The following is a 26,784-nucleotide window of genomic DNA, read 5'->3' on the forward strand; positions in this document are numbered from 1 at the left end:
GGCGATTTTTCGGTATGAACGCAGTATAAATATTTATAAAAATCACAACTAAAAATGCGCCTGTTGATGTGGCTATTATTGAATGTCGAACGATTTATGCTGACTTGAAATGCATTTGTATGTTACCTTTATGTGCCTGAACATTGTTTTATACGTTTTTTTAATTTATTTACATTTGCTGGCCTTGGAATAAGTGCAATTATTTATCGACTGACGTTTGATAAAAACGTATCACATATTTGTGTACTGGTGATTAACGTGCAATAATTTATCGACTTAAGAATACAATCTTATCACATTTAAGTGTTGGTGATTTAAATGCAATACTATTATGTATCGAATAACGTTTAAAAATGTATCAGATATTTTTGTACTGGTGATTTAAGTGCAATTATTTATCGACTTATACATTCACACGTATAACATATTTATGTATTGGTGATATAAGTGCAAATAATTATCGACTAAGGTACTCAAACGTATAATACAATTATGTTAATGAACTGGTTTTTTAAGTGCATTTATTTATCGACTGGCGTAATCACATATATTTGAACTGGTGATTTTTTTGCAATAAAAAGTGCAATATAAGAACTTTTTTGTTTCGTCCTTGTCAAATCATTTTACCTTCCAATGTAAGCACTGTCAACATAAGATCTCAATGAGACAATAAAGGCGTACCTAAAATTAAGGAAATACTACGAGCTTTCCCCATCAGGTGACATATACCACAGGATCTACGCTACCCGACATACAATCACGCAAACGTTTCGTGGTCTTTTTAGAGGACAGTGTAGCTTCTGCCCAGACTGCGAGACTGTGCGGGCTTCTCTGGAGCAACGCTCCCCGGATATGGAATAAGACCCATTTTTGAATAATGACAGTGTAAGACTTTGCATCTCGACAAAACAAATATCGTAAAGAAAGCGATCTGAAAAAATATTCACTACCTGATGCTTATTAAGTACAACAATCACTTCCCAAATTAACAATTGTTGCCAAGTATAAATAACGTATGAATAATCATTCCAGAATAAGATACTGCTTTAGTTCATGTCGGCTAGATTTGGTAGCAGGTCTTGTATTTTAACGCATGCGTAACAAACAAATGTTAATACATATTTGGATCTGATCATTTTGATGCCAGAGCAGACTTCATTATGTGTGATGTGACACGTGTGTTGCACATACAGTACGAGCTAGTGTTAACTCTTTCAGTGCTGGAACCGAATTTTGAAGGCCTTTGCAAACAGTTTGGATCCTGATGAGACGTCACAGAACGTGGGGTCTCATCAGGATCCAAACTGTTTGCTATTCTGATAGTATTCTTTGAAATGTTTTGAAGAAAATGGTAATTTTAGAAATTCAGCAGACGACATTTTAGCATACGACATGCAAAGGGTTAAAATACATGGCTGGCTTACAGCGACCAGTCTGCGATAGTCCAATCGCACATCCACGAGTTCTTTATCAAAATACAAACACATATTTGAACAATTATGTTTTAATAAGACTATCTTAGGAGAACAGTAATATACGAAAGAAAATTTGAGCATTTTTTAAGTTTCATTTTCATGTACAACACAATTAAACCATACCAGCACGTTGTCAAGACGTGTAAGTGCGTCGTGGAAATTAAGTTTCATTTCGACTATGTGTAAAATAGTTTCAAACAAAAGCATAGCAAATTTCTGGAAAATATATTGAGCAGTTTTGTGTAGTTATAATTCCATTGTGAATGAACAAAAACCGTCACGTGAACCCAAAAGTCAACGCCAGTAGGCGTTTTATGAAGGAAAACAGCCGCGCCAGGTGGTGTTTTTTTTTTGGTCAACATCTTTGGTGATCGTCTTCTGGCTTTCATACGACCTAGTGTAGGCAATAAGGCATGCATACAGCTTGCGATCTGTATATTACCGATAGTTATTAAATATATAATTTTTTGCGGGGTAATTATTTTTTGTTACAATTAGCTATTCAAAATGAACAAGATTTTAAACTAAAAAAGTCTTAAGTAACATGTAATGTAACCATTTTACGGCATATATTTATTATTTTTAACAGCTGACGACCACCCTTGGGAAAATTTACATGAACAACACACATGTGTGTCGCGCTCGCACCATATCATTTACCATATTTGTGCATAAACGTCCAATATCAAAGGAATTTTTTTTACTTTTCGTACGTTTTAATTTACACAGCACAGTTGCATTTCTTTGTGCAAGGTAATAAATACTATCAAGCTTCTAATTCTCTCTCTTTGAAGAGAAATACAATACTTGTATTGTTGAAATTGTTTTAAGATAACATCCACGAAAGTATCAAAGCCGTGCAGGTAAATTTCAAGGTCAAAGTGAAGTACTGAGTGCGTCTTGTAGGTGTTAAAAAACCAAGCTGTATTGACCTTCGACAAACATGTCATTTTAGGATAACCAATAACTTAGAGCGTTTGAATAAGTCATAGTCTGAAACTAAGTCAATGTCAGGTAGGAATGACGTTAGGTGATGTATTTGTGTGGACAGTTATCATATGAGTCGTGTTCTGAGAAAAATTGGCATAATGCATGTGCGTAAAGTGTCGTCCCACATTAGCCTGTGCAGTTCGCACAGGCTAATCAGGCACGACACTTTCCGCCTAAACTTAATTTTCGGTAGGTAGGGACTTCCTTGAAACAAAAAATACCATAAAACGGTAAGTGTCGTCCATGATTAGCTTGTGCGGACTACACAGGCTAATCTGAGACGACACTTTACGCACATGCATTATGCCCAGTTTTCTCAGAACACGACTCATAGATATCATCGATGCAAGTATCAAACTTGTATAAGGAGCATTATTAACGCTATTATTAACATGCATTTTAAGTTACAGACAGATACATAAAGAGGAGAACCAACACATGAACATACAGGCCAATCCCTGAATGCATCTCGGCATCTGTGACATTAACATACATGCAAATCTTTAAATGCATCTCGGCATCTGTGACATGAACATACAGGCCAATCCCTGAATACCTCTCGGCATCTGTGGATGCTGGTAGGATAAAACTATTATTATTTTATATAGATTACCTATTATTTACATAACTTATAAAATTTATTTAAATTATCACTTGTGCATACAACTTCATTTTGCCACATAAACTTTCATTATTTTTTCCAGTATAACATATATAGCAACAGTAACAAACTAAAAAAAATATCACAGACATTTAAATACTAGCAATAAAAAAGTGTAAATGTTTATTTATTAATACAACGAATCTGATTAAATTGGATTGTCAAAAAGCCTCGTCGCAGCTGCAAGAAGGAGCAGATCGAGCATCATATTAACTATAATGTCCATATGAAGGTGGTGGTGCCGGTTGTCCTTCGAAACCAAACGGTTGATTTCGTTGTTGATTTAGTTCCTGTTGAAGGCGAAGTTGCTCTTGCAGAAGTCTGTTTTGTTCTTGGAGGGCTTGAACATTGGCATTTGTTGTTCCTGCATTGTTGAAACCTCCCCCAGCAGTGAACATATAAGGATCGTTTAATACAAAAGCACTCGTGTTTGTCATCACTTGAGCAGTGCCTATGCTGTTAGGCTGTTTTATAATTATAACAGCACGACGGTTATTACTAACAATGTGATAACCAAAATATTTGCCATAAGCGCAGATGACATAAAATCCAAAAATACCCAGAGCCATCTCCAGTATACAGCCGACTAAAATTGTTGCAGACAGTCCTTTGATCGTACCTTGATATGGAACTTCGTCATAGAAAATCGACAAACCTCCGATTCCTGCCAGGAAGAGGCCCACAAAGCAACCAATCACGAGGAAAAAGGACAAAATGTACTGACCAGTCATCTGAAAAAAGTATAATGCTTTGTTAGGTTTTAAAATGAAGGCCATGATGGCCATGAAGCGCTCGCCTGAATTAAAGGTACACCAATCGTCAAAGACTTGACCTGGTTACCTAATTTTTTATCCAAGTTCAGTCACAGCCTTGATCTTGTCAAGACAAAAATTGTAACCAAGTTTCATCAATATTGAGTTTCTTGTAGGGTAGCAGTATTGGTTTTCTAACGTTTGACATTGTTTTGGACACAACGGAACCAAATTCTAGCTCGGCAAAGATATTGTCTAGATAAACATTATGACCAAGTGTCATCAATATTGAATCATTTACTTGGCATCTATATTGGTAACAAGGTTTTTCAATTATTTGATCCAGTCACCTAAGTTTTGAATAATGTGACTTCTAGAGTCGCAAAGAGTTAAAAGTAGACGAAGCATGACACAAAACCTTGGACATGAGGGAAGCTTAAATGTAGTTTGTTCAACAGGTACAAAATGGCATCTTTGAAAAAAATATAGCAGACCCGATTACAATAATTGGTTGATATGATTACGCGTATATGGAATAAAAGTTGTGTCTGTATGGCACAATAGCATTACATGTATACTTCACTAAAGAGATACAAATTATTTGTAAAATACAAATTAAGATATCAGATAGACAAAGTTCAAGTTATATTGACAGCTGTGTTATTCATTCTTCTCATAAGGTTAAGCACTTAAAGAGTATTTTTCGGTTGGGTTTAAATAGGCATTACAGTTTTATATTTGCACTGAGTTCCTTCATAAATGAGTTTGCTTTACAATATTAACAACACACATTAATCATATTGAATTGTAAAGCGGCAACATGCTCTTTTTTACAAGAACATTGGTACCTACAAACTTATAATTAAACAACGCCTCTAAACTTAATAACTTAATATGCACCTAATCTTCTTATGCTGTATTTATTTAACAACCAAAACTTGCCTTTAATGCACATAGTGGAATTACAAATCACATCTTAATCCATGACAGAAACGAGCCAAGTAGTGTGAAAATGGGTCTAATGCAATTTTGGTCCAGTGTAGCTCATGAACAGATAAAGCAGACCCGTTTTCGCACCACGACGCTCAAAACTTCACACTACAAATTCTTACCACGCAACCTAGTTCTTTCTTTGTACTCTCATTTTCCTGGCTATTCGGTCCTTTAACAACAATGCATGAGCACAACAGAGCTTGTAGCAGACCCTGAAATAATCAACATTTAACCCATTTATGCCTAATGGACCCATCCTTCTCAATTGGATCAATTTATTTCCAAAATTAGGAATGTCTAGTTTATTTATTTCTATATTAAGAATATTTCTTACATCATGCGGCCTCTCATCTGGGTCTACGCTGTTTGTCAAGGCCTTTTTTCTAGACGCTAGGCATAAATGGGTTATAGCAACTAGACCCAAACCTGCTGGGAATAATTTTTAATAAACCAAATAGTTTGAACTTCTAAGTAATGTGCAGTACACATGTTGCAAAGACAAATTGCATACTTTTTTTATTTGTGTGTCAGTACAGTAATTAAAATTTTATGTTATCCGGCTGTCCTTAAAAAGTCTACAAATATGGGCCTAATGGCGTTGTTTTGTAATAAAACCTTTTTATCTATTATGAACAGTATTTTTCACTTCGCGTGAAACAATAGGGTGATGATGACCCTAAAGCACTCATCTGAGTTCTATTGGAACACCAATCGTCCAAGAAATGACCGTGTAATCTAGTGTTTTTTTTTCTTCAACATAACCAAGTATTGACTATATATGTTCAATTGTTCAATACAAACATTCAGTCTCATTATTATAAGGCCGTTAATGACCCAAACCGAGGGATATAGAGTTTCCATAAGACTTGACCTGGTGATTTTGTTTTCAAACACACTTTACCAAGGTTCAAACTTAACAAAAATATTAATAATAAAAAAAATTCTGACAAATATTGTCAAAAATGTGACATAAATGTGGCTCCTTGTGCGGTAATAAACTTAAACTTGACCTTGTTACCTTAATATTGACCATACTTGACCAAAATTCAAACTTGTTCTAACTATTCTACATATAAACATTCTGACCAAGTGTCCTCAAGATACATGCAGCTTCTAGAATGGTTACAAGTTATTTCAAACAGCTTACCTGGACGTCAGACAAAGACAGATCACCATAGCTCAACCTTGAGACATTCGTTCTCAGTTAAAGAGTCTTGCATCCCCTAACTTACATAGTCATAACATACTTAAGTTACAATATAATAACATGAGAAAAGTGGATGCAGTTTGCTCCAAAAGTTTTAACATTCTATGCTAACTTTCTGACATATAGACCAAAGACAAACAAACAGTGTGCTTCATAAATACTATTATACTAGTACACTTTTTTAGAGTGGCGGGTATGATGACAAGTAAAAACCGTATAATACAATAACGTACCAGAAATCCCCCAGTAAATCCGCCAATGAAGTAAGGAGGGTTGAACTTCCCATTGTCTGGATACTTTATTGCGGAAATAAGGCCAATTATAAGCAAGGTCATTGACAGCAGCCCCAAGAGGCCTGCAACAATCTTGTATCTCTCAATAGCAGCTTTACGAGCTTTACGAGCATCATCTGAAACAAAACATGATAAGTAGTCATTGAAAACGGTTTTAACTTAGTGGGTGAAACTCTTCTGTGAAAACTACCATCTCAAACTTGTAACGTTTACTCAAAGTACCTTCATGATATTTTAAGTAAAAAGATGTAACAACTAACAGGTATCAATTTATACTGGGGACTGCTTGGAACTTTTTTGAGTATACACATACTGGCTAGCAGGGTCTGACTACATAATCTCTCTGTAAACAAAGTCCTCTTAGAACATCGTAGATGCATTTTGATAGGGTCTTTTATGAATCAATTTCAAATTACAGTTCAAAATAAAAGACCATGCTGAGGAGAGATTCGTTTTTGACACGGGTGTTATGCGTGTGGCCAAGTCACTAAAACACCATCAATATGTCATAAAACAACATTTTTTCACCACTTTGACAAAAAATATCTGATAGCATGCACTCTGAGTATTTTGTTTCACTAACATTAACACGCTTGAAAATAAATACAGACACGACTAAATTTAGGAAAAAAGAAGTGTTATTGTATTTCAAAATCTTCAACTGATATAATCCAAATGTATTTTAATCCATTCAATGCATTTGGTCGTATTCATTAAACGTCCACATAAATTGCAAAGTAAGGCAGACGACTGCGCTAGTGACAACATAACACTTTAATGTATTTGGTTTATATTAAAGAAAATACTTTTACTTTTTCATATATTCTCAGAAAATGTTGCATGAAACAATCTAGCCGGCGAACTGTGCGCACACATTTCGAAAATACGTGAACTATGTCATATGATGATATAAACATGTTCAGTAGGCATACCCCGTCACGACTAGATGCTAATTTTATCAAATCTTTTAATAGTAACATATATGCCGAAATTTTATTTAAACAAATGGTGAACGTTAGGGCTGCAACGGGTACCCGAAATATCCGATGATATCGGATCCTACTTCAGATTCGCAGTACGGATCCACCCCTGGAAATTTCGGTTCCGAATTTTTATTTTTATAGTTGTATGTAACCTAGCGCTGTTTTCACGAGTATTGATTTTATACAGACTGGTTTCATTTAAATCATTCGAGATCCTTCGGCTTTTATTGTATAAGATTGTCATTTGCGACAAAGAAAAACTAATTCAAAATCATGGCGGATTTACACAATACAAATGCAATTCATAATGGCAATAAGTAAGTTTTCAATCCTTATTGTCTTTCTGAATTGTATTAAAAACAACGGTAGTGGATCCAGTGTGTCTGGAATGTTATTCAGGTAAATTTTGCATAATTTCGCGACCTGTCCAATTGTTGCAATAATTCAATTCTACGCTTTATTCACGATTTCGACATTGTTAAATCACGCGTAACGAGACTGCCGAGATAACGCGAGATTAAGGGTTCGGGGGGGGGGGGTTCTGCCAGTATTCGCTCTACAGTATACACACCTTACCTATCCGCTATATGGACTTCATAAATAAAATAAAAGCAATAAATTGCCGATTTGTAACTAATAAAAGCAATCTTTATTTTTATTATATAGTTCAACGACCATCTGCTCGATAATAGTTCAGTACCATTGTAATTAGCGGCGCCGTAATTAACTACTGACAAAAATAACATGATCATACCTTGTGATAACATGATCATACCGTATGTACGGTGTGCAGAAACCTGTCAGAAATTAAAACAACTCCAGACTATTATAATTTTTGAGTTCAAGTTAATTTAAACACACCCACTTATTAAAATTAAACCTTTTTTATATTAGCTCATTTTTCTAAATTTTCAGAAATAAAAACCAATTGGTATTTGCACATTTCAGTAAACCTAAGACTGCTTGATTGTTAAATATGTTTGATTTGTAAATTGTATAATAAATAAATAATCTATATATTTTTATTAGTTCTGTTGCAAGCCTTATTTAAGTTAAATATGTTTGATTTGTAAATTGTATAATAATCTATATATTTTTATTAGTTCTGTTGCAAGCCTAATTTAAGTTAAATATGTTTGATTTGTAAATTGTATAATAATCTATATATTTTTATTAGTTCAGTTGCAAGCCTTACTTGTTGTGTTTTTAAAATACATAAAAATCATATTGTTGACAACTATAATATTATTTAAGATCATTATTAAGCAACAAAAGTAAGTCCCCCAAATCAAATCAATATTTATTTATTGTCGGTATGGTATACAAACATTATAACTAAAGCTATGAATGGCTTTTGACCGACAGCTTACCCCGGCCAGCTAAACAGGTAGAGTGCTGATCTCTGACTCGCTCATGGGTTGGTAAGTTTAAGCCTCAACTCGGGTTCATCTCTTAGAAATAATACCACCTTAGGCTACCCTGTCTGTAACCCAAATTGCAGTCGAGGGTCACCGACATACATGTATCAAATACAATGTATGTGCTTATGTTAACATTTCCTGAAGATTCAACCACTGAGCAGGATAACTAAGTTAACCTCATATTATTAATGAAAAAATTAAACATACTATTAGATGTATCAAACAGACAAACCAACTAGTACCTACTAGTACTTTCATAAGGAACATCATCCATTAACCATCTATACTTCCAGGCCTTTTGGCTCTGCTACATCAACAGGAATTAGCGTTGGTACAATTTATAATATTTCATCCAAACAACAAAATCTTTATAATGATAGTATTCATTTAACAGTCAGGTTTTACTTCTATTAGGTTAAAAACTAAATAGTGAATCAGTTTTTGAGATGACCTTGTACCAAACACACACACAAGCTCCTGTAAATTTTATACACACTTTAATGAGCAAGTATTTGGACTGTCACAGTTATTGCTTGTTGGAATGTCTCAGACTAACCAGGATATACATGCAGTCTTCACTTTAGCATTTTTGAACAACTAGCCTGAATCTTTATGCATTAATAGGACAGATTAAAATACCCACTAGCCCTACTATATGAATCAGGAAATTTAAATAGCCAAAATTTAATACATTTCACTAGCCCCGGGCTGTTGGGCTAGGGGTTAGTGTCAAGACTGTAAAAGCAATAACAATTCTTCAAACATTGATACTTGTCTTGTTTTGAACAAATCTGCCATGACGGGTAGTTAATGGGGATAGCCCAACACACAACCAGTTAAGGATGACTGTGATACTGCTGAAAGTTTCACCAATATGGATATTTAGCCAATGGACATTTGACCAGGGACTCTTTTATTTAATTCGAAGTAAATGTTTTCTTAGCAGTGTTAATAGTCATGTCAACACATCACATGTTATGTTAAATGACTACATGACAACATTGGATGTGTAGCAACTTAAACCACCATCCATTTTATTATATTTCTGAATGTGTAGGATATTTTTTAATGTAAGGGTTTGAAGTAGACACACATCTGACGTATCTTTATTTTATTTTTTTCAAAGAAGATAGTTATGTAACTGTGGTGATGTATAATATTATTTGCAAGAGTTAATAACATTCCAGGTGTAGAATTCTTGAGCTTCATGCAGAATGAGATACAGTATTCCAGTTTCTGACTTCTGTTGACACTGTGATGTTCCTGAAAAAAAAAGATTTCTATAAGTTATAACAATAAACCATTCAATAACATTTAAAGACAGCATAGTTATCTGTTTTAAAATAATTGTTCTTTTCAAAGAAAAGTATTTTACCAAAGGTAATCAAACTTCTAATTTGCCCAAACTTAACAAATAATATATTTTTCCATACCCCACCCGCTTTTGGCATGTTTCTTTTTTACCTACTTTAAACCAGGGATGTATAATAGGGACTCAATTCGATACATTGTCTATCGGTTTATATAAGGTTTAATAATCAGTATAATATGATATAAACCTGATGATTCAAATAAATTGGAACATGGGGATATGGAATTTAATCCTTCCAAGTGTACGGTTATGAACATCACCAGGTCAAAACGTCCCTACAAATCCACTTACACACTCCACGGTCATATTCTAGAAACAGTTAGTGAAGCTAAATACTTGGGTGTTAGCATCACATCTGACCTCAGCTGGAATAAACACATAAACCAGGTTACTGCAACAGCCAGTCAAACACTAAACTTCATCAAACGAAACATTCCCATAAAACACCCACGCATTAGAGAATTTGCCTTCAAAACCCTGGTCCGCCCACAACTTGAGTATAGTAGCTCAGTGTGGAGCCCACACACACAACACAACATAAACAAGATCGAGATGGTCCAACGCAGGGCCGCTCGATGGGTTACAAATGATTACTCATATCACAACAGTGTCACACACATGCTAGACAAATTAGGGTGGCGTTCACTCGAGAACAGAAGGTATGACTCCCGGCTACTGATGTTCTATAAAATTGTCCACGGACTGGTTGCTGTACCAATGCCTCCCTATGTCACTCCTCCGACCCGGCTCACTAGACATTTGCACCCTCTTTCATTCAGACAAATCCCTACTCCAAGCAACTACTATAAATTCTCCTTCTATCCAGCCACTATTGTCCTATGGAACTCTCTACCAGCCAATATTGTACAGGCACCTACCCTGGACCAGTTTAGGCTGGGGGTGACCAAACTAGACCACAGTTTCTAAGCAGGTTGGCTGTTTTTAACCTTTTATCTGTATATTCCTTCTTTTAACTAACACTATCACCTTTGTTTCTATGTCTCACAAATACATTATGTATTACTTTTATCTCCTATACACTTCTTCCTTAATTTCCTAGCACTGACACGCACCTGCTTGTAATGCTAATTGTTGGCGACTAGCAGTATATATAGATAGATAGATAGACATGTCGGCTTGTTTAACATGCATTTCCGCCATTTTCCCCCAAATTCAAATCCAGAAAACTAACATAATTAATATCGTATATGCCTTTAAAATATGTCCACGACTCAATTCGATACATTGTCTATCGGTTTATATAAAGTTTAATAATCAGTATAATCTAATATAAACCTGATGATTCAAATAAATTGGTACATGTCGGCTTGTTTAACATACATTTCCGCCATTTTGAAATCTATCCTCTACCGAAGGCTATTATTTGCAACCTGATTTTATGACTTTATCATCATAATCTAACATAAATATACATGCGTAACTGATTTTGAAAACATACCTGTCATTATTCCATGTGTATTTAGTCTCGATGATGGTTTAATAACGATGATTATGATGATTTTTTAACCTAACAAAAGTCGTCTGATCCACCATTTCGTTTTCAGCTTTAGACGAGTGCGCATGCGCGAAAACTGCACGACAGCATATTTGGCATAAAATCGAGTTTCGGATCCCTCTATTATACATCCCTGTTTAAACACAATAAAATCGAAATAAAGCATGAACATGAACTACAATTAAATCAAAGATACTAAGCTAATAACAAATTACAAAAAAATCATACCATATAAGTTATATCTGCAAATTATTGGGAAATTATAATTGCATCAACACAGAACTCTATGCAAACGCACTGCAGTAGATGATTGAGTACCCCCCCGACCTCACTTAATCCACTCAGAGTTGTCTCCCTTAAAATAATGTCGAAAAGGTCAATAGCTCAATGGGCTGCTTATAGTTACAGTTATCAGCGAGAAAAGTGTGTTAAAACATCGTCGTGTTTTTATAGGGTGCATGCAAAGGATAACATTGGTAGGTTGCCATTCAGGTAAATTTAACATGTTTATGAAATTTATTCATTATTTTCCTCAATTTGTCTCGAACGACGTCAGTTTAGTGAAGCGCACGGATTCACTGCGCTGAACTGCACCCATGTTTATGAAGGGGTGCATATGGACTCCCAGAGCCGCCATAGCAAAAATTATCAAAGGCTCTGGGAGTCTGTTTATATGGACGACCGGTCCAATTGAGTTCCTGCATCATGTAAATTGTAATGTCTTGAAAGCATCATCTACTAAGTTTAAATGCTATCTTGTGATGCAAGGAACCTCGGTGCCCAGTGAGAGAATCTTCTGCACAGCAGGAGATCTCGCCAGTGCTCATAGGGCTTGCCTGGACCCGGACAATGTTGAAATGATAATTTTTGTGAAAACAAACATCAAACTGTATGAACAGTGAAAAGCATATGTTAACAAACAAACTATTAAGTGAATAATTGTTAAGGTTTCATTTTATTTTGACATTGCTACAATGTTAAACGAGAACTTTGTTATGTTTTTTTTGTTAAAAAATGTTCTATGTTTTTTAGTCAAATTATACTTTTAATACTATTGATTTCTTTAATTTAGACAGAAACTTCTAATTTTCTCTTATATGAGGGATCCGGATCCGAAAAACAGTAAGAAACCATATTTGGATTCGGATTCGGATCCGAACAAATTTTTGGATTCGTTGCAGCCCTAGTGAACGTGTGTGTTTTTGCAATTCTTTAGCACTTTTATGTGTCCATGTTGCTCAAAAGAAGTATAACCGATAAAAAATAAACTTGTCAAGTTGTAGATAGAAGTTATAAAAATGTTTAAATAGTGTTTTAGTTTGTTAAAATATGTTCAGTTAATCTTTTTTTTTAAAGTTTTGTTGGCATAAGGACCCTCGCTTTTCGGATACGTGACGTCTCGATTCCAGGCAAACAACGCGCACAGTGGGTGTTATTGCGGGTGTATATGGAACTATCGGCTTTGCGTTGGCTAAATAAACACTGTTGACTTAAATTTAACGGGAAACTAGAAATATCTTAAAAAAAAAATATACGACGTTGTTTGTGGTCGGTGTTGATAAACGATCAAAAGTTATATCTATGAGATCAAAGATAGCGCATGCCTACTTTCTGCGAAGTTTTTAGCTGCATCACTCGCAAATAAATTACGGGATGTTGCGTCATATTTCGTGGCTTATTTCGCTTTATTAGATATTATCGATCGAATATTTATATGTAAAACATAGAAAAACACATAAAGAATGAAAATAAATGAAAGCATATGGATCAGCTGGCAACACACGAATCATCCGTACATATTTGAAATATTTATACGCGCGTTCTTCGAACAGACCTGTTTTAGTGATTTGTCGGACATTGTTATTTGATTCGATTATTTATAGTACCGTGAATCATTCTTAACACATTATCTATATGGTGGAATATTTCCTATTAAATTAATCAAAACGGGTACGCATCATGCAATTGTTGAAAATAATAAGAATCTATCATTGACATCCCATAATAATATCGCCAAATATCTTAATTAAATATTTTTCTTATCAAAATAAACTTCAAGTTCACATAGTTAACGCGATATCGTTTATATAACGATTTATGTTACAGACCGCGAACTGCCCTTGATACCTTGTGGGTTGGAGTGCAATGCATTAAAGTGAGGTGACGATTCCACTGCTGGAACGACGGCTTGTTCAAAACTCTATACATTTACGTGTTTAACGTTCAATTTTGTAAACAATTTAAATATTTTCGCCAAAGCGTATATCAGGTTATTGAACAACAATACTTGATCTAATATATACGAGTGCACATAATGCAATATCGTAGTAATTACTCAATATTAGAACAAAGCATTTTAGTACAAACCATCCTGCGCTAAAAATCTTCTAAATAAAAAGGGACACACAAACTGTAGTGGTCGAGGGTTGAGCGAAAACTGCTCTATCTCCCAAGCCTTATCATCACAGATAAAATTATTTTATGCTGAACACGCAGTCAACATTGTTGCTAAACGCACTGTAGTATCCCTTTTTATAAAATTGAAAGTCGCTTGAATAGCATATTAATATAAATATAAAAACTGTTTGTAGGAATAGCACGTTTCCTACTTTGAAAAGTGTCAGGCCTACCGGCGGGAAATTGTATATTCAGATTGATTAGTATCTTACAAAGGTCAGCTAAGGTAAAAATCTGGTTATAACAGCTACGCCGAAAAAAATTAAAGTGTTAAAGCCAATCGTTTATTGCGGCATTGTTTATGTTAATTCAGAAATTATTTTACGTGTTTCCTAAACCGCTTGATACACGGCAATCGGAGGATAATATAGTATGTTTGAGGGACTTAGTCACGTGCCCAACACCTGTGTTTTTTTAAACATTATGGATGGAAGTACATTTTTATGAAAATGGTTTGCCTTATACAGGCTTCCTGAAAAGTCCCAAAAAGTGCCTGTCAACCGGACAGGCTGATGGAAAAGTTTGCCTGTCCGGACAAAAATTCACCTGACCGAACAGCGTGAGTTTATAATTGAAGAGTTAAGTAAAGTTTAACTTATATTTATTGCAATGTGCAGCCTGTGTACAAGTACACTCGATAAAGTAAAACAAAACGTTTGCGTGTTCTTGTGATTAGAGTGTATGATGGACAACAGCTTTAAATTATAGTCAGATTCAAAACAAAATAACATAACATGACTACGCATTGATTAGAAGACTTGCACCGTATTGGATCGTTTCAACATACGTCACAAAACATATTGATTGTGACTCGTCATAATGCAGCCAACTTCTGTCAGACTTCCACTACTTTGAAAAGTTCTTTTTACTTGTTTTGCTTCATATTCTTTCGATTTTGTTTTTTTTCCTCATCGCTTAGCTTCCTTTTCTGGCCTTGTCTAGCGCCATTGAAACTTTAGCAACAACATTTTTTCATGTGTAGTTTTTGTGTTACAACGTTTGTAATTGGATAGGTGGTAATATGTCGGACCAATAAAATTGACGTTTTTGAAAACAACAACAAAGGGAGAGCACTCTTATAAACTAGTGACGCGTTAGTGTTCTTAATGACAAAAAGGCTCGAAATTCACAAAAAGAGGGATTCTTATAGGGTGTTTTCGTTGTTTTGGCAAGTATAAGACTTTTCGGTATTTAGTCACAATTGTTTTGGCCTGTCACAAGGACTGGCAATATTAGAAATTTCGCCGGACTCTAAAGAATTTTGCCGGACAAGACCGGCGGTCCGGCATTTTCAGGAAGCCTGTCTTATATCGGTAAGACACTGGTTTAAATTGCTTTGTACATTTTTTCACTATATAATAGTCTTCCCATTACGATTTTTATTGTGGAGTACGTGAATTATCTGCTTTGAATTTTGGGTTTTTTCAATGTACAATGAAAATAATAATTGTTTAATTATTACATTGGTCAGATTAAATACTCATAATTGAAATGTGTTTATTAGATAAACACTATATAATGACTTTGTAATTCTACTTAATGCATATCGATAGTAAATGTAACTGGTTTGATTTCAATACTCTATGTTAAAATCCTTTCATCGCTTTTTAAAGTTTCATTTTGTACAGATTGATTGTTATATTTGTCTTTCATATAAACATAAAGACTAAACACTAAACAAAAAACTCTAATGCCAATTGGAATCAATAAAAAATACCTGTAATCATTTATCAACAAATTCTTACCTTCTGTTGTCATGTTGTTAGCCTTATGTGTTACTTGTTACTCTTAAACTTAAAGTAGTTTCAGTAAATGTATTTATATCATGACTGCAAACGATATCAATAATGTTTCGAAATGCACATGTGTTTGTTTACTTTGGTGTTTACTCATTCGTGGCGTAGCGACTATCTCCGTCTCCGGTCCGGAATGTTACGCTAGATTTATTTAATAAAACGTCTTATCTACTGATCCACAGGCGTTGTACTATTTTCACACCAATCACTTGAGCGAGGTTTACATGTTTTTGAGAGCATGGAACGACAACTCTGCATGGAGAATGTAAATCACCACGCATAGTTGTCGTTCCTTGCTCTCAAATACGATGTGATCCAGCTCTGCGCGGAGGTTGGGAGAATGTTTTAACACATCCTGGCCCTCCACCTCTAAAGGGCAAAATAGTGTAGTTTTTTTTATTAGGCTACACATAACTTATGACTTTGCGTTATATTCTAAGGAGAAGTACGTATGCAAAATAATTGAGCGGATCCATAGACATAAGAAGATTGTTATGGTGGTAACACACTGGTGCCAGAACTCATGAGTACCAGGTTCGATCCTCGCTAACCCTGAGCAACAAACTAGGATGAGAGAGTTCAAACGAGGTGTTGTATCCTCTGCGCTGAACAACAGACACATATCAACCTCTACTGATTGGTCTTCAATATATTGAATCTTCTTTTGTTCCTCGCATTTTCACCGCAACCAAATAAAAAAAGTCCTCTGGGTGCGTTAACCATATGTGAAATACCCGGTGCACTTTTAAAGTAAACGTTGCTGTTTCCGAAAACTAACGTAAATTAGCCAAGGCATGAAGTCAATCTGTCAGAATACTACCTATAATTGGCGCTGCTTTTGCTTTCATACTATTCGCATTTTGATATGCAAGAATATATATGGACATTATTGTTGAAGTTTTTGATAATCATTATTTTTAGGGTATAAAAAGGCAGAATTTCGTTCAATTCAGTCAGTGCTCCTCGTGTATCAAATATTTCTAAAGCATCTCGCTACAACATGGAAATTCTATAGCGTTTATGAAAGACTTGGGACTATTGTGTGCACTAAGGCTGGCTATCCTCTGCTTGTGTCATACAAGCCGTGTACTAGGACCAATTCTTACCCATCAATAGGTCTGATAGCTTTTATTCGATAATAATATTACATCAGATGTTCCGTAACAATTGTACGAGGTTCAATTCTTAACTAGATGTACCCGATTTATATTTGCAGAATAATCGATCACTTGTAGTTATTTTTATACACAGTTGCTGATGAACACATGCGGGTTCAGGATAGTTTTGTCATGAGGTAAACTATATGAAATATACCAGATTCGATGCCCCAGACGGATGCTGCTTACTTGACGTATAATTTAAAACTTAAACGAGTACTTACTTGGAAGACGAAGTTTGATTGTAATTCTATGAGGCAATGTGTGTGAGGAGATAAAATGAGATGTAGCCTCGCGCATGCGCAGACAGTCTTTAAAGAAAAAACATCTTGGCATGAACGAAAAGAGAAAGACCGAACCAAAAGTTTAAAAAATGTAGGATGGGCGGGAGGCATTTTATCTCCTCCCACACATTGTCTCATAGAATTACAATCAAACTTCGTCTTCCAAGTAAGCACTCGTTTAGTTTTTTAATTTTATTTCGACAACGTTATTGGTTCGTCCATAAAATGAGATTTTAAAGCAAGGTCATGCCAAGATGTAACCTTGTTATGTAACAGAAATTTGTAAATTCCTACTGTTACATTCTGAGTACCGCTTCTGTTAATGAATTATCTTGAAAAATGTTTTGTCGTAGTAATTTGCAAACGTGCTTTTGTTTGTCCAACCAGCTTTCTGCATTATTTCTTCTATAGGCACAGTCAATTTTGCTTTAGAAGTAACAGCTACCATAACACTATGTGCTGTAAACTGTGTAATGTCAATTCCAGCTCTCGACATGACCACTTTAATCCAGCTAGCAATCGTATCACGAGAAACTGAACCATGTGGTTTTCTATAGGTCATGAACAGCTCGTCTGTTTTTGTCCGCTAACTTTTTGTCCTTTTCAAGTATTATTTTAGCACAAAATATACACATAATCACATATCTGGCGGATAGCACTTTAAATGCAAACTAGAAACATTATAACCAGGTCTGTTCTGTTTACAAAAAATATTAAACTGAAAAATGAACTCTGATGGCAACTTCTTGTAGCCCTAAACAGTTATTAACTGAATAGTATGTACACGCGCTGCATTCACAAGAGCAATTAGCATTACTACTTTTAATGTTAAATCTTTGAGACTCAAATATTTCACTGGAGAAAGTTTCTGTAGGTTTTTCAGGACCAAGTCAACATACCAAATATGTGTGTATTGAGCACATGGTCATCTGAGATGATACCATTTCCAATATTAATATGATACTCTTGTTCTCTTTCTAAGCAATGGCCACCGATCTTTTCGGTACCCAATTTTGCTCCCCAGCCAGACCTACTACTGTCAGTGTGAATAATTACAGAAGGGTTTTCTCTGCGAATTTTCCTAAATTGAGAACGAATATTATTCATCCACCATTGTAAGTCAGATTTCATAGGAGGAGAAAAATTCATGATTGAATCGAAATTGCCTTTGCATTCTTTTAATGCCAGAGATTTTTCTTTTTCTAACTGACGATATTGTAATTTTCCTAGTTCCACAGCAGAAAAAAAATCAAGGCACTGAAGTTGTTCGCTCTTTGAGTGTATGCAATTGCAGTCACCGGAAATGAAGTTCGACCTTTTAATATTTTGAAAAATACAAACATAACTATAATTTCACTTATATTGTAAGCAGGGGCGAGATTTTGCTACTACAGGGGCTAGAATTTGCTTCTCTGGTGTTGAGATATAGCAAACACCTCAAGGGATAAAAATTACATGTATATTTACTAGACTAACAAACTGTAATTTAGAGCTATTTAGTTATTACTTAACGATTTTGAATGTTAAGTACCCGCAGCTAGAAACCCTACCAGTCCAGTATGGTATCAACAAACCAAACTTACATGCTTTCACAGCCTCTCACTTAATCGTACAGTCTCTTTAAATGCGATATATCGCAGGGTATCAAGGCCAGTGCGCGGTCAGTGTGTCAGGAAATCGTCCTTACAAAGCTATGGCATATGCAAACGCGATACAAGAAACACCGTTCGGCGTATGCTAACATATCATGCACAATAGGTTACATCATTTAAATAAGACATATGCACTTTAATAGATTCTGAATGTGCTTAGACCATTACCATGATAGACATCATTTTTGGTTTATTGAATAAAATATATTCTATATACATAACGAATGTAGTTATCATAATTAAATTGATTAACGATACTATAAATAATATATACACCAGTCAAATAGTATGACAAACAACTCAAACATTAATGTAAAGAACGCGCGCATATACATATTTAAAATATGTATGGGTGATTCATGATAGTGCGGTAACCCAATGTTAATGACGTTCACCAACAGAAACAAACAACAACACCTTATTTTTCGTTTTAACCGTTTAAACAAAAAACTCACTTTTCACACGCTTGATATATTACAGCTTAAAAACAACTGTACAAACGGATGTTATTCAAATTCCTTAACAGTTTAACCCCACGCATATATCGCGTATCAAAAAATAGGCAGCCAAACAACTTACATCCTGTAATGAAATCCCAACATCAGTACAAGCTAGGTAAAACACTCTTCTCATATGCTTGCAGACAATTTGCTGATAATGAACTTGTGTCACAGGTGAATAGCGTGTGGCTATGATATTAATTAGCGAAAACTTCATTTTGAATGAAAACTAATCAAATAAGAACGGAAAATCAACTTCTCTGAATATATATATATATATATATATATATATATATATATATATATATATATATATATATATATATATATATATATATATATATATATAACAAGGTATTCAACTCGAAATGACCCGAAAACAGGGTGCATCGCTTTGAATAGCCATTACTTCATCAATGTTGCAGCGATTTTCATGAACTTGGTCTTATTCAACGCAGAAATGAATTTCCTTTCTGGGAATGTACATATCTTGCAATATTTTTACAAATGCTGGGTCAATTTGTAAGAAATAGCACATACACTAATCGCGTGACCTACTCGTCAACACAAATGTCTTGCCCATGCTCTTACTGTTCATTGTGTATTGTATGCAGTATCATGAATTTATAATACTCTGCTCTTTTAAATGCTTGAATAGTTTTAATCATTAATAGACAAAACTATTTCACCAGACTAAAACGTGTGATGCGCACATTCCCCATACGTTTCAGATGAGTCGTTAACATTAGAACAACTATTAAGTACATATTGATGTTAGAGCGTTATTACCAAACATCAAAAGCATGTAAATTTAATGTGATGACTATTAAATATTTTACATCCTAGTTTATTGAAGCATTAATTAATTCGTTTACTCTCAATGCACTTAAATTTCCATTACCACGCACGTTAAGTCCCAAGCTCATTAAAACAAAATCCTAACATCCACACAGAAATTTGTCGCTGTTAGCCGGATGTTATAGAAGCGTCAGACCGGGTATAATTTGAAGTATAATATTGAAACAATAGCCACGGATTCTTCGAATAGAATTTATCAAAGTACTCAGTTTTCTCAAGTAAAATATGGCTACATGTCTATTTCTCGAGCAAAGCGCATGCTTTACTTTAATTTTGTAATATCACTTATATGTGCTGAAATGATTACCACTCCTATCCGAGAATGTCATTTACTTCATACTCATTATGCTTACATGAAGGAATTTAATGCTACTAGCAATATACTTGTGAACGTTCAACTGGTTTATATCTAGTGTTATTGTTGTTGTTGTTAATGTTGTTAAATGCCTTTTATGCCACTTCTAAATAATAATAAAACATACAGCAATTGTACAACATAGAAAAATAACTGGTGCATATTTTATTATGTAAATTTTCACAATTGTTTAGATTTATCGGGTTAAATTAAGAATGATAATATCTACAGCCGACAATCTAGAACTTAATTTACAGTTATACAATTTTCATCACGTTGTATTATAATCTGAATGTAATGGCGTTCATATAATGAAATAAGTATTTTGTTAGACCTCTATGAATAATACACGAATATCAATTACGAAGCTGGCGAAAGGGCTCAAATCGATCAATTTAACAATCAAAGCGCTGAAGGCACTGAAGCTGTTCGCCATTGCATCATTTAAGACGCAACTCATTTTTCAAAATTAATCGCAAGTTTGAAATGAACACACGCCATTCAAATTTATAAAGAGTGTGTCATAACGCACGGGTCGAGATTTATGTGCACTTTGTATTATCCTATTTATTTTATAGAGATAACTTAGACAAAATAACAACAATATGGCCCTTTTTGGACGTTCTGAAAGCATAGAAGGTATGGTGAAAATGGTAATGAGAACTGAATATAAAGACAATTTGCAATCACCATCATATTAAAAGAATATTGTTGGAATATCGAATACCTATCTCACTAAGAATATAAGTTCATGATGAAAATTCCCTGTACAAAACTTTTGATTTTTGGCACCATATACAAATTCAAAATATACAATAAGATAATTGATGAAAAAAATCTGCGAGCAATACTTTTTACTTTTACGAATTAGGTAGTCATAAAGACAGCCCTGTTGACCAGTACTTTGTTGTTTATGCATTACTTGTTACACTAGCAGTGCACACGGTGTCAACAACTCTGACCTATACATAGGTATAGAGCACTAATGCGCTTTTTCGGCGTAGCTGTTTTACCCAGCGTTTCACTTTAAATGACTTTTGCATAACGCCAGCAGACACGCGTGAATATTTACGAATATTTCATAGGCTGATTCGAAATAAAACCTCTGAACGTTGGCTAAATCACCGTGTCTGTGCTCAGCGCAAAGGATGTAGCACTGTTCAGTGTAAGAAATCCGGACTACTCTCTGTAAGTTCAAACGACACAAATTGTGGCCCAGTTACAATTACGCGTTAAAACCCATCTCGCAGAATTTCAGGGTCAGTACTCGTTCACTAAATCGTGCGGGGAATATATAATTGACTATCGATAAACACAGTTTTGCTTTCAAGATGAGAAAACAAACATTACCGAAATAGTATTGTGTCACGTTAAGCGGAAAATCGTTTAATTATCCAACCACAATGTTTGCCGTACTCGGTCAGAAGGTCTGGAAATCGTTCCTGAAGGCCTTGATAGGCTGCCCTTATTTACAATTTTGCTATTTTGAATTCAATTTTGTATCACAAAGCATTGTTCTAAAATGTGCCATTTACAATTCGCAATGAGATTTGTAATGAACCTCGCCATGCGAAAATGGGTCTTATTCCATATGCGCCCATCATATATATATAGCCCATTCAGCCTGCGCATCTCTCAGTCTGGTAATGAGACCATAACACATTGAGTGATTTTATAGCGAACAGCATCGCCTCTGACCAGACTACACAAATGCACATGTTGGGTTTAAGATACGCTGGCCGAAACGCATAAGGCCCATTTTCGCATGAAGCGACTATGAAAGTGTGATTTAAATATGTCGAAAAAAAAACTGCATTTAAATCAAATATTCACATACGATATATTTCGATAGTGAAGAAATATGCCGAAAAAAAGGCATGTGAGGACACATATGATGTGCACTCCCGGAGTATAATTTTTATCTACTTACACTAATTTGTGGTTTGACAATGATAACACACATTTCATGCAGTGAATATGCGACTTACAAGTGATAAAAAACCACACAATTGTTAAACTTTTGTTTTCAGTTTATTTATTTAGAAAGGTAAATTGCAAACTTTATTTCAAAGGCAGCATTTACGCCGACTACCTTTTTAAAGATATTTCTTGTTATATTTAGTTGTTTTTTAATATTCGGTTTAAGCGATTATAAAGCATTTTTGAGGTTGTCTATAGTATACCTGTAGTAATTGGCGAACTAATGTTCAACGTTTTATAAATTGAGAACTGTGAATATAAACAAATTTAACCTTCTACTATTGCGTTTTTAGCAGCCGTAAATACAAAAGATCGCCGCTATCTGTTGAGAACAAAAGAACGTTTCCCAACCCCGCTGTAGAAGCATGAACGAGATTACGAAACAGATAATTAAATATATAAGTTCATCCTGTTAAATAGTTGTGATAACTAATGACCCATACTTTCATTGTATAATCCTGTTGTATTAATAATTATATGCATGCATTTATATATGACACAAAAAACTGTAAAGTTTACGTGAATAAAATATGTTCTGTTCTGTTCTGATAATTATTGTTGTATTTAATTTTTTTTATATTCTGTGTAAACGATTATGAAGCATTTTTGTTGTTGTCTATCGTATCCCTGAAGTTATTGTTGAACTCATGTTCAACGTTTTATAAATTGAGAATATAAACAAGCGTAACCTTAGACTATTGCGTTGTTTTCCCGAATCTATCAATAGCCTCGGATTATGAATGACCTGTACTACGTCATTAAGACGCAGCCGATAGTGGACTATTTTAATAATTCATAAATAATTTCATCCGCGACACTTATAATACAAACATTTTTTATTGATTCTTTGCTATATAAGCTCCGTTCAAAAAATATTCCATTAGACACGATATTCACATAATGTTTCCATTTGTGAATGAATATAGTTGGAGAACTCAAACCTCTTGCATAAATTAAACAACTCTTTATCGCGCGGATACGGCAGGTGTGGCGGGTAGTAGGCTTTCCGTAGATAAGCCGAACTGACTTGAAATTTTCAGTAACAACATAAGCTGTTCGCTACGCGAACAACTAATGGCACAATCAATCCTATGACATGAGCTACTGTGCGAATAGTAGCAGTTTCACATATGTACAGTTTAAAACATTCAAGTTTAATCATTTGCCTTTTCACATCTGCGAGTCAATAACATTTCCAAGATATGTAATGATTTGGGCTGGGATAAAAATAAGTGTGTCCCTATTAAGCAAGAAACCCAGAATAGTCATGAGATTAGAAGTTTCTTTTATATTTACAGAACATTTTTTTTTGATGTGCCTCCAAGTAAACTGTCATCGATATAACCTGTACTCAAATGACCATCTGCTCGTAATTTAGCATACACAGGTTTCATAAGCTTTGTATAAACTCTAGGTCCTGGTGTCACACCATAAGGCATAAAGACATATTGAAAAAAAATCCACGCCACATGAAACGAAAATAAAGCTGTTGTTCTTCAGCTATAGGAATGCTATAAAATGCATTATTAATATCAATAGATCCAAAATACATGTCTTTAGAAACCAAATCAAGTGCATTTTCAAAATTTTCCATTTTAAAATGTTCATACGGAAAATATGCATTTAATTATTTCAAATTAAGTATCATGCGATACTCTCCTGGTTTTCTTTAAGCCCGTAAAAATATAGGGGACAATAATTGTCGAGGGTGATAATCAACTTCAATTATGACCTTCAGTTGTAGTAATTTATTGAGTTCAATATCAAGGAAAAATCTTTATGATTAACTTTATGCTGGAGGAGGCACTTCACAAAAATCGAAATGACAATGTTCTACTATATCATGTATTTTTGGATCTTAAGTAATACTTTTCCATGCCGAGGAAAAATCTTTCAAACGGCCTCCTACAAAGTCTGTTCAAGAAATTGTTCTTACTCCTGAAACATTTATTGTTTCATGACGGGTTGTCGAGGAGGGCCCAGGCCCCCTCCTCGTTCAAATTTTGGAATCATGAAACTGCGATACCGTTTTCCCGAAGGCCGATGAGGATGATGATGGATATCTATATCCAGAGGAACTACGGTCACGGAAAGGACGGCCACGAAACATGGGTTGTCCTCTCGCTGGACGGGAGTCATATTGGATTTTATTTCCAATTTTTGAGTGTCCTCTATTTCTCTGGCCGATTTCTCGATATCACCAAATAGCCACTCATTATATGGCTGTGTCAGATGTACACAAAGAAGAGTACGGTCTCTTCATTTCAGACCTTAAATCTCCCTCCTCGTCATGTTAATTTGTTTGTTCGCATGTCCCAAAAGCGAGAGTGCATCTTGGCAACTGTCCAAAGGTGAGCTAATATATATGCCCAGTTCTTTAATCTGCAGTTCAGCTTTTGCCATTGAATCCACTGCTTGCGCAACTGAAATTGTTACTTTGATGATTGAAGTTTCAGTGATCTGTAACTTTTTGTCTTTTTGTTACAAGAAAAGCACAAACAATCTTGTTACACTTTACTGTTTGTAATGCTTCACAATTTTCAGGGCGAGGAAGTGCCTCTTCTTAATCATATTTGAATATTCGTCCTCTTTCAGCCCGTTTATAAACACATCATTTATGTTTATAGCTAGTGCTTCTTGAACAGCAGGGCCAAAAATCACATGCCCTTTTAAACGCTAAGTCATTGACTGAATCGAGAACTCTCAAGATCTCTTTTATTAGAAAGCGATGCTTTTACCGTTTGTGATGCTTCACAATTTGAAGAATCCTTCTGCCAATTCCCCTTCCTCCATAAACTCCTCATAGCCATAATCTACTGGCATCTCTTCTAAAGCCGAAACGCGAGTAACAAGTTCCGTAAACTTGGCATCGGTGTCTAATTGTTGTTGTTTAATGTTCGACAATGCCTTTGACTGTAAAATCAGCGTCGGACACAGACTTGTCCTTCGCCGACTTACTAGAAGCCGACGCTGTCGCAGTCTGCTTCTTCTGTGTCGTTTTACCGAAGTATTACCACTAGTAGTAGTGGTTGTACCGCTTGTTGTTTCTTTTGTCGATGTATTTTTAGTACTTGGCGTAACGTCTGTCATTTTGCTCCGACCACGTGTTTTCAGAAAAAACAAAACGTCGTAGAAAAGACAACTGCCACGATAAACACCAGGTCTAAAAATGACACTGACAGAGTTTCCGCGCAGATGGGCACCTCGAACACGCGATTTTAAGACAATAAATCCAAAGAATAATCTGCACAAAAACCTAAACTTTGCTAATCAAACCGCCGCCATTACGATTTGCTACTGTCTGTTATGGAGTTCACATGTGAAACAAAACAAAACAAAATCACCGCATAACAGGTGCCAACGCTCGGCTGCGGGTGCATTTTTTAATAAATGAAAGCTTGTCAGAATTTATTTTGGTAGAGGTCACAGTGACCTTGACCTTTGACCTAGTGACCCAAAAATGGGTGTGGCGTGTAGAACTTATCAAGGTGCATCTACATATGAAGTCTCAAAGTTGTAGGTGGAAGCATTTTGATTTTAGAGCAAAATGTCAAAGTTTTAGCACGACGCCGGCGGACGGCAAGCTGGCTATGACAATACCTCAGGTTTTCTCCGAAAACAGCCGAGCTAAAAAGACATTCATAGAATAAACACAATCCACATTGCAGGCATAGATTAGTGTTCACATTTTTAAAATTACGGTATACACTGAAGCACCATATCAATTACTTTAACAATAATATTTTATAATCAAGTGACATCAATTCTGAATAAAATTGTGGCCAACGCCTAGTGATACATTAAAAATTATGCTATCGGAACTAGATTAGATGTCCGTCAATGTTAAAAGGTAAACCAATAAAGAAAGTTATCACGAAAACACTTTATTCGAGCAAATTACATTAACTGTCTAAAATATTACCAGTCCATGGACTATGCAAGACGATTTGTAAGTCTAGAAAGTTTTGTTGTTCATAAGTAACTATGCCGTTTAAGGAGAATATCCATTGCACATTAAAATATTTTAATGGGCCTACATAATTTGTTCAAAATATTGTAAATGTCAAACAATAGATTTGTTA

The 26,784-nt window shown here is 35.0% G+C and overlaps 2 protein-coding genes and 1 long non-coding RNA gene across 8 annotated transcripts in view; 1 reads left to right on the forward strand and 2 right to left on the reverse strand.

Moving 5' to 3' along the window:
* LOC127855831 (glycine--tRNA ligase-like) overlaps positions 1–26,784 on the forward strand; it is a 254,818-nt gene that overhangs the window by 149,884 nt on the left and 78,150 nt on the right. The gene's annotated exons all lie outside the window — the stretch shown is intronic.
* On the reverse strand, positions 3,091–16,045 carry LOC127855846 (uncharacterized). Its single transcript, XM_052391733.1, has 4 exons — positions 15,866–16,045; positions 6,312–6,487; positions 4,991–5,083; positions 3,091–3,857 (listed from the first exon to the last, which is right to left on the reverse strand). The coding sequence occupies exons 1-4, from the start codon at positions 15,876–15,878 to the stop codon at positions 3,336–3,338; spliced, it is 804 nt and encodes a 267-aa protein (XP_052247693.1). The 5' UTR covers positions 15,879–16,045; the 3' UTR covers positions 3,091–3,335.
* Positions 9,872–11,976, reverse strand: LOC127855852 (uncharacterized). The gene is made up of 2 exons (XR_008037779.1): positions 11,892–11,976; positions 9,872–10,038 (listed from the first exon to the last, which is right to left on the reverse strand). It is a non-coding gene; the product is annotated as an uncharacterized LOC127855852 (long non-coding RNA).

This window comes from Dreissena polymorpha, chromosome 13, assembly GCF_020536995.1.
Source record: "Dreissena polymorpha isolate Duluth1 chromosome 13, UMN_Dpol_1.0, whole genome shotgun sequence".
Taxonomy (NCBI): Eukaryota; Metazoa; Mollusca; class Bivalvia; order Myida; family Dreissenidae; genus Dreissena; species Dreissena polymorpha.

Bases quoted from the DNA above. Each gene is read 5' to 3' on its own strand.
- LOC127855846 (XM_052391733.1), bottom strand. The intron at 5,084-6,311 runs GTACGTTATTGT...TGATTATTTCAG, and splicing joins GATTTACTGGGGGATTTCTG to GGTCTGCTACAAGCTCTGTT. The intron at 3,858-4,990 runs GTAAGAATTTGT...TACTTTTTTCAG, and splicing joins AGAAAGAACTAGGTTGCGTG to ATGACTGGTCAGTACATTTT.